Source organism: Orycteropus afer, unplaced genomic scaffold, assembly GCF_000298275.1.
Source record: "Orycteropus afer afer isolate SDZICR_OR568_19922 unplaced genomic scaffold, OryAfe1.0 scaffold00012, whole genome shotgun sequence".
In the NCBI taxonomy this organism is placed as follows: domain Eukaryota; kingdom Metazoa; phylum Chordata; class Mammalia; order Tubulidentata; family Orycteropodidae; genus Orycteropus; species Orycteropus afer.
Window position 1 is genome coordinate 14,690,944 of NW_006921599.1, and position 15,228 is coordinate 14,706,171.

At 37.9% G+C, this 15,228-nt stretch overlaps 1 protein-coding gene across 1 annotated transcript in view; it reads right to left on the reverse strand.

The window, feature by feature from the left end:
• Positions 1–15,228, reverse strand: part of NUP153 (nucleoporin 153) — a 104,062-nt gene that overhangs the window by 25,108 nt on the left and 63,726 nt on the right. The window contains exons 14-17 of the mRNA XM_042782374.1: positions 14,631–14,718; positions 9,353–9,478; positions 5,927–6,547; positions 260–457 (exon numbers count right to left, since the gene is read on the reverse strand). Coding sequence (XP_042638308.1) covers positions 260–457; positions 5,927–6,547; positions 9,353–9,478; positions 14,631–14,718 — 1,033 coding nt within the window. The remainder of the gene's footprint in view (positions 1–259; positions 458–5,926; positions 6,548–9,352; positions 9,479–14,630; positions 14,719–15,228) is intronic.

The following is a 15,228-nucleotide window of genomic DNA, read 5'->3' on the forward strand; positions in this document are numbered from 1 at the left end:
TGGAGAGAACAATCATGGGAGAAAGAAGGGCTACTTATGCACAGGGAGACAGCTCAGGAGGCAGGAGTGCATGGAGGGATGGACACAGGGAAGAGAGTGGGAGGGGAGCTGTTGCACTGAGGTAAATTATAGTCAATGTCATGAGACAACATGTGTGAACTGTTGTATGGAAAGTGAATTTGCTCTGTAAATTTTCATCCAAATTGCAATTTAAAAAAAAAAAATGGCATTACAGGGTGACATCTTACCATCACCTTACCTTTAAATTCAGATTTTGTGCCTGGCTTTGCACTTTCACATGCTATACATTTGGTAGAATCTGCTTTATTTTGTACGAGGCATACTTCACAGTCCCAGCTTCCTTCAGGCTTCTTGAACTTGTCCAATCCTAGAGAGCCTCCAGAAGACACAGAGATAGGTGTTGTGCTGCTACTTGAAGTAGGTACTGATGAACTACCTAAAAAACAGTGAGGAAACTTAGGAAAATTTTAGTTCACATTATGTCAATTTCTTAACAACACAATTAAGTGTTAAGCATTAAATTTATATTAGTTTTTCCTATTAACGGGAGCTCTGGTGGCATAGTGCCTAAAGCATTTGACTGCTAACCAGAAGGCTGGCAGTTCAAACCCACCAGCCACTCCTTGGAAGGAAGATGGGTCAATCTACTTCTGTAGAGATACCTCCTTGGAAACCCAAGGAGGGGTTACTATGAATCAACTCAACTTAATGGCAGTGAGGTTTTTTTTTTTTTTTTTTTTTTTCCTATTTAGACACATAAAATGGCAGAAAAATGAACATTACATTATTGAAAAGAAGACAGCTCAGATCACTTTTAATCTTATCAACGAGCAGCTGACACTCAATTTGCTCCGTGTTTCCTCTTAATCTTCTGCTTGAACGGCTGTGGGTATTGGGGGTAGGGAGGGGGCTGCAAATCAAAACCACAATGAGATACCACTTCATTCCCACTAGGATGGCTTAGGAGCTCTGGTAGCATAGTGCCTAAGGCACTTGACTGCTTACCAGAAGGCTGGCGCTTCAAACCCACCAGCCACTCCTCGGAAGGAAGGTTGGGCAATCCTACTTCCGTAGTGATACTGCCTCGGAAACCCAAGGAGGGGTCGCTATGAGTCGGGGCTGACTCGATGGCAAATAACAACAACAACAAGGATGGCTAAGACTTAAACCATTAAAAATATTTGTGGGGATGTGTAGAAACTGGAACCCTTATCCACTGTGGTTAAGAATGCAGTATGGTACAGCTATTATGGAAAAGTGTGGTGGTTTCTCAAAAAACTAAAAGTAGAATTACTAATATGATCCAGCATTTCCACTCCTAAGTATATACCCAAAAGATCTGAAAGCAGAGACTCAAAAAGAGACTTATATAGCAGTGTTCACTGCAGCACTATTAACAATAACCAAAAGGTGGAAACAACCTAAATGCCTATCAACAGATGAATGAATAAACAAAATGCGGTACATAGAAACCATGGAATACCACACAGCCAGTGGGAGAAATGAAGTCTTAATACATACTATGGATGGAGTTTGAAGACAATAAGCAGAACAAAATAGCCCATCACAAGAGGACAAATATTGTATGATCTCACTATAAGAAAGCAAATGTATAGAGACCCAAGTTTATCAGTGGTTACCAGGGGTGGGAGGATGGAAAAAAATCATACTGATTAAGGTTGCACAGCTGATTATTCTAATTGCTGTCAATAAGTTGTACACCTACTGAAAGCTGAATTGGAGAAAGTTGTGTGATAGATATATTTACATCAAAGTAGCTGGTGAAGTTGCTTATGTACAACCAAACACCTCATGGGATTTGGTTCCTTGGTTTGGAGGTTTAGGGTCATGGTTCCATGAGATATCCCAGTTAATTGGCTTAATAATGAGTATATTGCTTCTGTTTTACATCCTTGTTTGTGTGTAGTCCCTGGGATCTTAACAGCTTGCAAGGGGGCCCGGGGGCCCCTCCACGGCACAACTGGCTGCTTATTCACAAGTAGCAACAGAAGAAGAAGATTCAAGAACAGGAGGAGTGTGTGAAATGTGTGGCTAATTTCTCCTTTGCCATGATGAGAACACAACCTATGGTGGTGCCTGGCTACCATTACTAAACATTCTGATCAAAGATTTCATAGAAGAATCACGATCAACAGGGGGAAAATGCAGAGCAAAAAATCTCAAATTCTTGTGGACTCTAGACTCTCTGGATACATGGAGGCCAGATGATTCCCTGAAATTACTGCCCTGAGATACTCTTTAAACTTTAAACCAAAAGTATCCCCTGAAATCATCTTAAAACAAAACAATAGTTTTAACTAGTGAAAAAGATTAGCCTTGAGCATTACACTCTTTCAAGATCTATTTATGTGGGATGAAATTGACAACAGCAAATCAGAAGATTAGAGCAGTGAGATTATTTTAATGAAGGAGTAACAACTCAGAAAAGGAATATGAAAATGTTGGCATAACTTGAAGATTGTAATCAATTATCACTAAATTGTACACGGAGAAACTGGATGAATGGTGTATAGTCTCAACAACAAATCAGATAAAATTTAGGAAAAAAATATGCTCATGAATTAGGGGTTAACAGATGAAAGGATAAAGTGTCCTTAAGATCTTTATGAAGAAGAATGAAGAAAATCAAAGATTCAAGGAAACAATTAGTCCAAAGGACTAATGAACCACAGGAATCACAGTCTCCAACAGCCTAAGACCTGAAGAACTGGATAATCCCAGGCGACCACTACCAACTGATTGGGATCACAACTGAAAGTCTGGAAAGAGGAAGGGAAAAATGTAGAATAAAATCCAAAGTCATAAAAAATACCAGATTTACGGATAAGAACTGGTGGAATCTGTCTCAGGCACACAGGTACCCTTTTAGCCTGCAACTGAACCTATCTCTAGGACCAACTTTTAGCCAAACAAACCAACTAAACCAGACTCAGCCAATTCTGACTCAGAGTGACCCAACAGCACAGAGGACTGCCCTATAGGGTTTCCAAAGCTGTAAAACTTTACAGAAGCCAACTGCCTCCTGTGTCCTGAGGGGTGGCTGGTGGGTTTGAACTGTTGGCCTTTTGTTTAGCAAGCCAAATGTTTAACCACTGCACCACCAAAGCTTCTAGACAAACAACAGACAGGCCTATAAGGTGGACAGCTAACACCTGTGAAGAACGTACTCCTCAGAACAATCAACCAGATGTATCCAAATGGGTAGCATTTGCCCAAAAACAAAGTTCAGAAGGTGTGAAGGGGCAGGAAAGAAAGATGAATGGAAATGGAGAACTCAGCAAGGTGGAAGAGTGCTGGTACACTAACAGAACTGCAACTAATGTCACGAAACAAAATATGAATAAATTATTGAAGGGAATACTAATTTGCTCTATAAATGAATCTTCACCCAAACCACAATAAATTGTTCAAAAAAATAAAAAGCTGTGCTCACAGCACTTCTGTTATATGCTACCTACTTAATAGACATTTATTTATTAAGTAGTTTACTGGAGATACAGAGATGAATAAAATGTTGGCTAGTTTCTAAAGGTACTCATGGTCCAAAAGGGAAAAATAAAACACACAGATGCATAATGGTAGTACCATTCTCACGAGGTGATTGTTCAAATCTTTAAGGAGAAGTAGCATGTCAGAGGTAGGGCAGCTGTTGCAGAAGCTGGCTCCACAAAGCGCAGATGTATAAAGAAAGATGCTGCTGAGAGGGGATCCAGTCATTCCCACACCCTTACTTTTAAAAATTTTCTATTTTTGCCAGTTTTCCCTAGTTATCTGTGATCGTTCTGTTTTATTTGTTACCTAGGTACATTCTGTCCCATCTTACCAAAAAACTGCTCCCCTTAGTTCCAACTTTGTTGCACTTCTCTTCTCATGGTTTTAAACACCAACAAACAGTTTACTAATCTCTATCTGCAACACATCCTTCTCTTCTGAGCTTCATACCTACAGTCTCTTGGTTGGATATTGGTTCTACTACCCACCCAATTAGCACAGCCTGTTAGCTCTTCTTCCCTTATATATTTCTCAAATCTATTTTTTCTCCCCTGACCCTTCAACTACTATTCTACTTCAAATCCTCATCTTTGACCTTTTTCAAATTGAGACACCTGGTCTTATTCCCTTGAATCCACTTTCCTCTGAGCAACCAGTGTCATGCGGCTTTTGTTTTTTCCTCTCTGGGTACTTCTATAAAAGTTTAACCATTCAGAAGTTTTATTCCTATCACCTCTAAGATAACAGACTTCAGTTTTGGGCTATCCTCTCTATTCACTCACCTCACATCACCTCTATTACAATGACTTCAAATATCAAATTACTAGCTGATGACCCCCACACATCTACAACTCCAACAGTACCTTAGCAGTATATGGAAAGACTTCATATGTATATGATCAATTTCAGCAGCATGAAAGCAACGTGTCCCCAACTATACATTATGCTATAGCTCCCCATCTTCAATCGATTTCATTAGTATCCTGGTCTCCCAATTCTGTCCCCTTCAAATCTACCCTTGAAAATGCCACCACAGTGATTTATCAAAAATACAAATTTGAGCATGTCCCCATCTACTTAAAATCATGATTTATCATTTACAGGACAAAGTTCAATTCTTTAATACACATATGAACTTTCTGTCATAATATGTAGCTTTCTTTCACATGGTTATTTGGACTCAAAAGATTCATTATCTTACCAGCTCAGAATTAATTTTGGCTTGGTACATGCATCAAGGTCTTGTACTTTTTAGTGGGGGGAGGAGGGATGCCATATTAGAAGAGGAAGATATCCCAGAATGCAGATTCTAAAATCTTTTTCATGTGGCCATACTCCAGTAGGCCTTAGAAATACGGCTCTGTTGTTTGGGTAAGGGTCTACGCTAATAACGAGCTTTACACTGCAGACACAAACTATGCATCCATAAAAAATAGAAATTTAATTCTCAGGATACTCAAATTCCAAATGTTTCATTCAGTATCCTTGCTGCCATGTATCTGTACCATTGTATAATAGTATTATACAGCTAAGAGACACTTCTGGATTGTGTGAATCTTCAGTAACTCTTCTAGCTTTGAAGAAAGGAACAGGAAAATTTCAAACCTAACTTTGTTTTTTTCTGACAAAGTTAGAAGTTTTTCAAACATGCTTCAGTAATTGGCTATCACTGCAGTAACTCTGCCAGGCAGTATACATATAAACCAGGTTCAGGTGTCACCATTAAAATTTAGCTACAGTCCTTTACTAAAACACTACTGTCTGTACCTTAGCAAAAACCATGCCTAGAAATGACCACTCAAACAAAACTAAGCTCACTGCCATTGAGTCGATTCCGACTCATAGCAACCCTCATTGGGTTTCCAAGGCTGTACATCTTTATAGAAGTAGACTGTGTCATGTTTCTTCTGTGGAGCAGCTGGCAGGTTCAAACCATCGACCCTTTGGTTAGCAGCCAAATGCCTTAACCACTGCACTACCAGAGCTCCTTGGAAATGACCACTAGCCACTCTCATTTTTATTTACAGGAAAAAAACAAAAAAGATAAAGCATTACTTACTCTGTAAAGATTTGAGAAAGACTGCCCAATTCTAAGATCTTTCAGCATCTATATTAGCCAACTTTGAAAATGATCACGAAGAACAAGAACTTTATGACAGAAATGAATACAACAAAGAAATCAGAGTATATACTGGACTGGCTAACATATAACCTAGGCTAAGAGAACATGAAGATTCTAGTCCAACCAGTCATTTAAACGTCAAGCTAATTTAGAAAAATTAAGAGGAATGTGGAAATGCTCATGCTGAAGCACTTCAAGTATTGTTCTTTTTTCCCATCTGTTTTATAAAGAATTAAAAGTAAAATTGTTACATAATAACCATAAACGTACCTGGTTTCTCAGACATGCAGGACACACATTTATTGTCCCTTGCACTATTAGAAACACAGCACATTGGACAGTCCCAAGATCCCAAAGGTCTTTTGAATTTATCTCCAAAGCCTAAGGTAGCAGTGGTCACAGTGCAGCTGGAAGATGAAGCAGTCACAGTTACAGCACTTTCTGAAGCCACTGGCAATGTAAAGACTCGCTTGACACCAGTTCCAGGTTTTGGTGTTTCACAAGCTACACATTTTACTGCTTCAGGTTTATTTTGTACTAAACAGGTATCACAATCCCAAGTTCCTACTGCTGGTTTAAATTTGTCTCCAAAGCCTGTCCCTGATATAGAAAGTGATGGTTTGCCACTTTTACTTGGTGTCTCAATTCCAGTCTGTTTAGCTGTCTCTCTTGGTGGCAATTTTGTGGCTTGACAGGCTATGCACTTATTGTCGTCCGTTACTTTGTTCTGGAGTAGACAAGTATCACACTGCCAAGATGATCCAGCTTTTACACTTTCCCCAAGCCCAATTCCACTAGAAGAAAAGCTACTTATTGCTGGTCTTGTATAAACTACAAGGCTTGTTGTGGTAGGCTGAGCAGTGACAGAATCTACCTTTGGTGATGTGAAACCTACAATGGGGAAAGAAGAGAATGTAAAAAAATAATTATAACAACTAAGAAGCTTTCTAACAAAGTATTAACTGAAGTATTACTGGGAGAAAACATATTTACTTTATGGCAAAGTTGGTTCCTACAAGTTTTTCATTTAAGCAATCATATTCTTTAATCATATAATTACCAAGTGGCACTTAGATGTAGTTAAAGTTCTGCAAAAAAATGTTTATATAGTTTTATCATCTTACCCCACTTAAAATTTCTATTTATTGTAACTGAATCAATACCCAGCTTTATACTTTCATGTTACTAATTTATTGCTACATAGCACTGCAATACTAAACTATAGCATATGCTCATAGCTTTCCTCCCTCATCTGTCCCTTCTTTCAGTTTCCCCTTAGCTCTGCCAAATGACTTCAATCTCTAATCTTTGAATTCTGTCTAGTCATGCTGCTGTGGTATCCTCTACTTTCCACAAAAACCATTTGAGCTGTGCAGGCATAGTTATCTGACATATATGTCCCTCCATAATACAACATGGTAGTAGGGATTATTTTAAATTATACCCTACTCCAATGAGCTCTGAAATAGTGATGGTTCAATGACATGTATGGTTACAAATTTCAACAGAGATGCACCCAATCTTATGGTAAGGCCTGGAAATACAAAAATGATTAAAATTTGGTCTATCCTGATGAACATCTACCCTCAATGCTATCAGATATATACTACATTGTTAGCAAACACTAATTCAAACAAAACTACCTTAATTTCTCTCCAATATTATCTTAGAATATTTCATAGTATGGCAGTGAGTTTGGTTTTGGTTTGGTTAAGTATACTTTTGAAAATAACCAAGGAAGGTGTATTTAGACAATTAAAGTATTTATATAGAACCATGAAATGGGGGGAAGGGGACACAATCGTCCTGTGCTACCAAAACTTCTGTCACTGAAGTGATTCACTCAGGCTACACTTTATTCATAGGAAAACTTCCAACCAATCTTTCACCTAGGAACAATTAAACCTGCATTCTACACACACCACAAACTCAGTGGTCTGTTTCTTCAGCCCTAAGCACCACAGGAAAAGAAAGCTAGAAACAAAGAGGAGAATTATACAGAAGGTTGTTAGGGATTTTCTAGTGGTACCAAAAAATTAATCAGTTTAGAGCTATTTTATCATAAAGGCAAAAACATCCCACATACTTAAGTTAACCCCACCAATGTACTGTTTTATGATTAATGTGAATCACTAAGGTTGGTAAAATTTTAACAGTAATCATCTCAAAGTGATAAATTTCTTTTCCTTCTACTTTTTTGAATTTTCCTAATTTCCCACAAATGAATATACAAATCTTCCCTCCAATCTTTTCTACTTAAAAAAGAATTAAAAATGGGAAAGAGGAAGAGAAGAAGTAAGCATTATAAATAAAAAATGTTAACCTAGAGATATGATAACTGTATGTGTTTGATGGTTACCTAATCCTGGGTTAATTCTAATATAAGCATACTGAAGTTCTGCCATAATTGCATAAAATTATCTATATTACTGAAATTCTTTTATAGGCTCTATGCTCATCTATGAAATGAGAGAGCTGGACCAAAAAAGACTGTAACCCTTCTTAAATCTTGTTGATGTCAGCCTTTCTTATCAAAAAAGCCTATACACCCATTCTTCACTTACCGACATGGTTAGGTTCCAAAGACCAGGTCGTGATGCAAAATCGGAGATACAAGAGGTGGGGGTCCCATCCCATTTTCTGATATACCACCCACCCATCCAACTTCTGTTGTTCAATGCCTGTTAGCACGCCCGGCACATCTCAAGAGGAACGTGGCACTGCGGGCTCTCTTTCACACCATGCCTTCCCTACCACCACAGACCAGTATTGCCTGTAGCCTGCCCTGGGAGGGGACCTCCTCATCCTCTGCCTGCCCCAGCAGCTCTGCGCAGCCCCTGTGCTCCTACTGACCTCCCTACCATCTTCAAACCCTTGTGTAGGCTCCCCATGCCTGCTGGCAACCTTGGGTTGTCCACGCCTTTGCCCCACACCCTCTGTGGCCAGATCAAGATGTCATGGACAAAATGGAAGAAAATACCCTGTGGCTAGTGGACCATCATCCTTCATGTGGCTGGGCTGTTGCCAGGACCTCTGGTATATGTGGAGCCTAGACCATTGGAGCTGCTGCCTGAGCATTTTTTCAAATTTGTTGTAAATGCGAAAATGTCAGGTAACACAATAGTTGCTAAGTGAAGAGTAGGTGTATAATTACATGAACACATCTGCCTGGTTAAACCTAAATTCATTCTGAGCTATGTAATTATCTAATGAATAATTTTATATTCTTGGCACACACATCACAATTAAAATTCTGAACATCCTCCTTTATTCCACATTAAAGCCATTCTTTTTGGGGCTTCAATTTATCTCCTCCAAGTTATTATCTACTAGCTTTTAAACTTTGTTTCATTTCAAGTGAGTACTATGTGTGTATACCACAACTAACGAATAATCTGAAAAGAACAAAGTAGTTCAATGCTTTGAGGAAATCATCAGATAAAGACATGTCCAGGTATCTCCAGGTTTCTTTATTTCATAGTGGCCTATCTCTATCTTGCCAGAGATTTCACAGTCTTTCAATTCCAAAGCAGTAAATGTATTTCTCCCAAATGAATTACATCTGACTACATCTATATGAAAAACTAAACTCCTACCAAACTAGTCATAATTTTTTAAAAGTACAAATGACATTAAACAATATCCTGAATTTGTAATTTAGAATTCTGACTATCCCAAGGGCAGTTGTTATCTTACCAGGGTTTTTCAAAACATCTAGAACACTTCCTTCTTTCAGGATTTTTGCAGGTTTAAAAGGACCCTCATAATCTTCATCTAGCGTCTTCTTACAAGTTGTACTGTTCACTGAAGCAGTACCTTGTGCTGTAATTTTTTTAATTGTAAAAATAATATTATGTCAAGAAAAAACATTTACTCGAGTTATATGCATTAAAAAAGTTAGACACAAAAGGACAAATACTGGATGACCCAACTTACATGAAATACTTAGAATAGGCAAACGCATAGACAAAAATTTATCAGTGGTTACCAAGTTCTTGGGGGGAGGGAATATAGGAAATAGTCATTACTTAAGGAATAATGAGTCTCTGTGTAATGGGATTAGAAACATTTGAAAATGGGTAATTTTGATGATTGTACCACATGCTAAAGGTGACCATCAGTGAACTGTCCACTTGAAAATGGTTAAAATGACAAATGTTTTGTTGTATTTTATCACAATGAAAATAAGACACAGGAGATGCAACTATTGGTCTCTCTTCATCCAGAGCAAAGTAGAATGGAAGAAAGTCAGAGACATACGGAAACTATTAGTCCAAGGGACTAAAGGAGCATGGCAACCTCAGCCTACACGATGACCCAGAGACCAGAAGAACTAGATGGTGCCCAACTGCCAATGTCAACCACTTGGAAAGGGATCAAAATTGGAGATCCTGGTAGAGTGGGAGAAAAAATACACAACAAAATTCAAACATAAGACCAGAATTACTGTTGGCTAGAGACTGGGAAACAACCGATGCTATGACCCTGGGTTGTATTTCAGGCCAGGAACTGGACTCATTCCCAAAGGTTAGCTTTCAGTCAAACAACAGACAGGCCTACATACTAAACAACTACACCAGGGAGATGCACTTACTCCAACAGTCAACAATGAGAGATCCAAGGGCAGTATTTGCATAGGGGAAAGCTAAGTAAGACAGGAATTACATAGATAAGAAGGACAAAGGAAAGGAGTAACCACAGGAAGGAGGTGGAGGAGAGCTATTACATCATGGGGATTGTAATTGCTGTCAAGAAACAAAATGTGTACGAACTGTTGAGTGTAAAATGAATCTGCTCTGTAAAACTGCACCCAAATCACAATAAAAATTTTTTTAAAAAAATATGAAATTAAAAACATAATAAAGACCATAATGAATGTCAAACCATGTATTTAAAAAAAAAGTTCAAAAAAATTCCTTTCAAAGCCAACCTATTTGAGATCAATTTCTAAAACTTCATAGAAAGTCATTGTAATTTACAAATAATAAACAAATGACTTGTATTTAGAGTTTATTTGCCATTACAAAGCAGAAATACTATTCCCCTCCCCAACAAGAGCAAAAAATATAAACCCAACGAATTCACCAGTAATCAAGAAAATAAAATTGAAGTACACGACAGGAGAAAGCTGCATGAAGTGTTTGTTTGACTACAGAATAATTTGGCAATATTGATCAGAAAACTTTAAAAATACTCAATTAAGCCAGTTATCCCATTTCTAGGAATTCATCCTATGACTGAGACAATTCATGAATTATAATACTGTAAGTCCAGACAATAAAATGTACAGAAATAAGAGGCTGGTTATACCAATTATAGTACATAGACATGATGAAATGCTACATAGCCACGAAAATCATTCTTAAACACACTGTACTGGGTAAAAAGCAAGTTTCTTAGATATGATACCAAAAGCATAAACAACAAAAGAGAAAGAGAAATAAATTAGACTTTGTAAAAAAAAAATTGTGCACATAAGGGAGCTCTGGTGGTGTAGTGCCTAAGGCATCTAACTGCTAACAAGAACACTGGTGGTTCAAACCCACCAGCCACTCCTCAGAAGGAAGACTGGGTAACCTACTTCCGTAGAGACACGGCCTTGGAAACCCAAGGAGGGGTCACTATGAGTCGAATAGACTTGGTGGCAGTGAGTTTGGTTTTTGGATTTTAAGGACATTATGGATAAAGTGAAATACAAGTTAAAGAAGGGAGAAAATATTTACAAATTGATTCTTATCTAGTACCCAGAATACACAAAGAACTCCAACAACTCAACAACAAAAAGCAAACAATCCAATTTAAAAATTGGCAAAAGAATGAATAGATATGCCACTCCTCAGAAGAAAGATGGGGCAATCTACTTCCATCGTGATATTGCCTTGGAAACCCAAGAAGGGATTGCTATGAGTCGGGTCTGACTCGACGGCACATAACAACCACCACCACCACCACCACCAAAGAGGGGGAAATGAAAGAAGCCCTGGTAGTAGAGCATTTAAGCTCTTGGCTGGTAACAGCTAGCATAGGTCAATAATTCAAACCCATTCCATGGGAAAAGGATGTGGCAGTCTGTTTCGGTAAAGATTATAGCCTTGGAAACCCTTATCCTATTGGGTTGTTAGGAGTCAGAATTAACTCCATGGCAATGAGTTGGGTTTGGGTTTGGGGGTAATGGGGAACAACCACTTAATGGGTATGGGATTTCCTTTTTGGGTTATGAAATGTTTGAAACTAGATCTAGATTATAAATGTGCTAAACTAAATTGCTACTAAATTGGTGGCTTTAAAATGGTTAACTTCATGTTATGCCAGTTTTACCTCAACTGTGGTGGTGGTTGGGGGGAGGCAAAAACAAAACCTTATCTCTTAAAACCATGTCAAGACAAAGATGTGCTTTAGCATACATCACTTTATCACATTCTATCTTCCTTTATAATCAAAATTTGGTAACTTAAAGTAAATTTTTAGGATTTCCTGAAGTGTATTCAAAAGACAAAAAAAAAACACAATGACAGAAAAATTAGCTCCTATCACATACTAATTAATCATGACTTCCACATTTTCAGCTTTTTAATGACAGATGTAGCAAGAAGAACCAGAGGTGTCAAAGTAAGAACACACAACTTATATATATGCCATTCATAACAAAACTTCCTAAAAATCTGGGAAATTTCCCCAGAAGTGATAAAACACAAAGCTGTTGCAATTAACTGCTACTCATTCAGTTACCATTAGTAAAAACTGGGAGGGATTTTAAATGCCTTCCCTCAAAGCAAGGCATGAAATCAGCAATTTGAGTAGGTTTACTCCTCTTTAATTCACACTAATATTAAAGAAAACAATTTTATCCTAAGAAGCACACCTGAAATACACTTGTTACTCTCTCTTACCCAGGGCTGTTTAATTCAATACAAAAACAAAGAGGATTGCAAACACACCAGTCAAATTCTAATTTCATGCCATTATCTGTGCAAGACCACCCAAAGCCAAAGACCTTGTAATGACTTGACTTCTTTTTTAAACCTATTTATCCACTGAAGAGAAGATAGAGTTTTAATAACTTCCAAAACTCAGTGGATACAATAAGAAACACTTCTGGACACAGCAATAACCCCTTACACTGATGTTTCTAGCTATAGTATCCCACTCCCACCCACACACTCACTCAACACAGGGCTATTACTCCACCCACACTTACCTTAGCCCATATAAAAAATCACGCGATGTCGCCCCACTATATTTAGAATTATATCCAATTCTTTACCATGACAGTCAAGAATGTTTAGAATTTGAAGCTACTTCTCCAGTCTCATTTCTTATCAGCCACTCACTCAAGCAATGACAAATTATTTACAATTCTCAAAATACGTCATGCTTTTTTTCTCTTATTCCAGAGCCCTTCCTTGCTTTTGTTGTTTATTTATTGGGTAAAATACCCTTGCTCAAAATTCTTGATCTGAGAAATTTATCTCAGATGTTTCTCCTTTTCCCAAGCACTGTTATTATTAAAAACAAAACAAAACAAACAAAAAAAAAAACACTAAAAACCTGTTTTAATGATCTAATTACTCATTTTTCTCTGTCTCTCAATTTGAGTTCAGAAATTATGTATCACTATGTGCAGAAGTCAGCATAAACCTTACAAATAAAAATGCTTGTGTACTGAACAGTAAATCCAGAAATTAATCTCATTATACTTATAATACAGACTTGTTGCTGATGAGTTGATTCCAACTCATGGCAATAACGTGTTAAAGACTAGGATTGCTCCATAGGGTTTCCTTGGCTGTGATTTTTTACAGAAGCAGTTAGATTACCAGGCCATTGGGTGGCTTCAGGTTAGCAGCTGATTGCAAACCACTTGTGCCACTCAGCAATGAGAGTTCAGTTGTAACAAAGTGCCTAATTTTGTCTACTAATCAAAGGCAGCAGATAACTTTGCTGATAAGATTATCTGTCAAGACCAAACGCTAACATTTACATTTAGGGAACTACACATGTCAAGGTAATTATTAAAATGCATTGTCAAAAGGTTGATACTAGTTCCCTTGCTTGCTTTTCAAAGCTAATTTCATTACAATAAAAGATTTACGAGAATTGCCAGAGGTGCAAGAAAATAATTTGAAATACTGTGGTGGTTATGTTTGTGTGTCAACTTAGCTAGGCCTGGTTGAGTGGCTGGGCAACTGGATGTAGTATTCTCCATGATGAGACTGGTAATCAACTCCATGGTGCAATCTACTGTGAGCAGCTGAGTAGCTAGCTGCCTTTGGGTATGTGGTCTGCTTCCTGCATATAAGGAGAAGCTTTGAGAATGGTCTCTAGCCTATGGCACACTTGGACCCTGTATCTAAGTTGCTCAGCAGTCTGCTATGCTCTGCCAACCTTGGGACTTACAATGGACTTAAGTTAATGGCCTGCCGTGTGGTTTGGTAACAACGGGACTGTGCCTTTTTACTTGTCAGCCTTGGGGCTTCTCAGCCTCAGCAGTCAACAGCTGTTTGAGTGAAGAAATGCCTCTGGCTCCAGTGGACCGGGAACAGGAGGCAGAGCTGGTCCCCAAGGTTGAGGGGCTTTAACTAAGCCCCTGGAGCCTGGCACTCTGAACTTGGGACTTAAAGCCTCCAAACTGTAAGAATAAACTCCTGTTTGTTAAGGCCATCCCATTTGTGGTATATTCTTGTCAGAGTGGCAGTAGGTAACCAGAACAGATACTAACATACTTCTTTTAATATTTTAACTGTTATGTTCATTGGATAACAGAGTTCATCAAAGGAAAATCTGTGTTACATATCTAATAACAAATCCTGCCAATATTTCTCGCACAAATATGAGTTCTTTACTATGACTCAAAAACTCAGAGCTTTGTAGGACTGAAGAATAAGATAACAAATTCACGTGACTAATCTAAATGTGCTACTACTTTTATGTAAACATTTAAGAGATTTTTTTTTTTTTTTTTTTTTAAACTTACCTGAACTACTTGTAATTGGTTCTGAAGCACTACAGGAGACAGAAAGTTCTGTTGTTTTTGCAACAGGCACACTAAATGTAAATCCAATCTGTAAAAAGAGAAAAGGTACCCTTTTAAGTGTCAATTTTGTTTTAAACAAATGTCAAATATATTATCTCATACACACACACAGATAAATCTCATCATGAAGAAACAAACAATCTATATTGTGTGACATTAAAAGAGCACAGGATTCTTCTAGATTAAAGGTGATTCAAGAGCCAATGAGAACTAAATGCAATGTGATCCTCGAATTTAGAAACAAGAAAAACAAAGCAACTATAAAACATCAGATTGGGGGCAATGAGGAAATCTAAATACGACTATGTTATTAGTATAAGAAGATTAAACTTCTTAGGTATGATCTCTGTACTGTGAGTATGAAAAAAAAAAAAAGGCAAGCCCTGTAGGAATATTAAGGAGCTCTGGTGGCATAGTGCCTAAGGCATTTGACTGCTAACCAGAAGGGTAGCAATTCAAACCCACCAGCCACTCCTCGGAAGGAAGGTTGGGCAATCTATTTCTGTAGTGATACTGCCTCGGAAACCCAAGGAGGGGT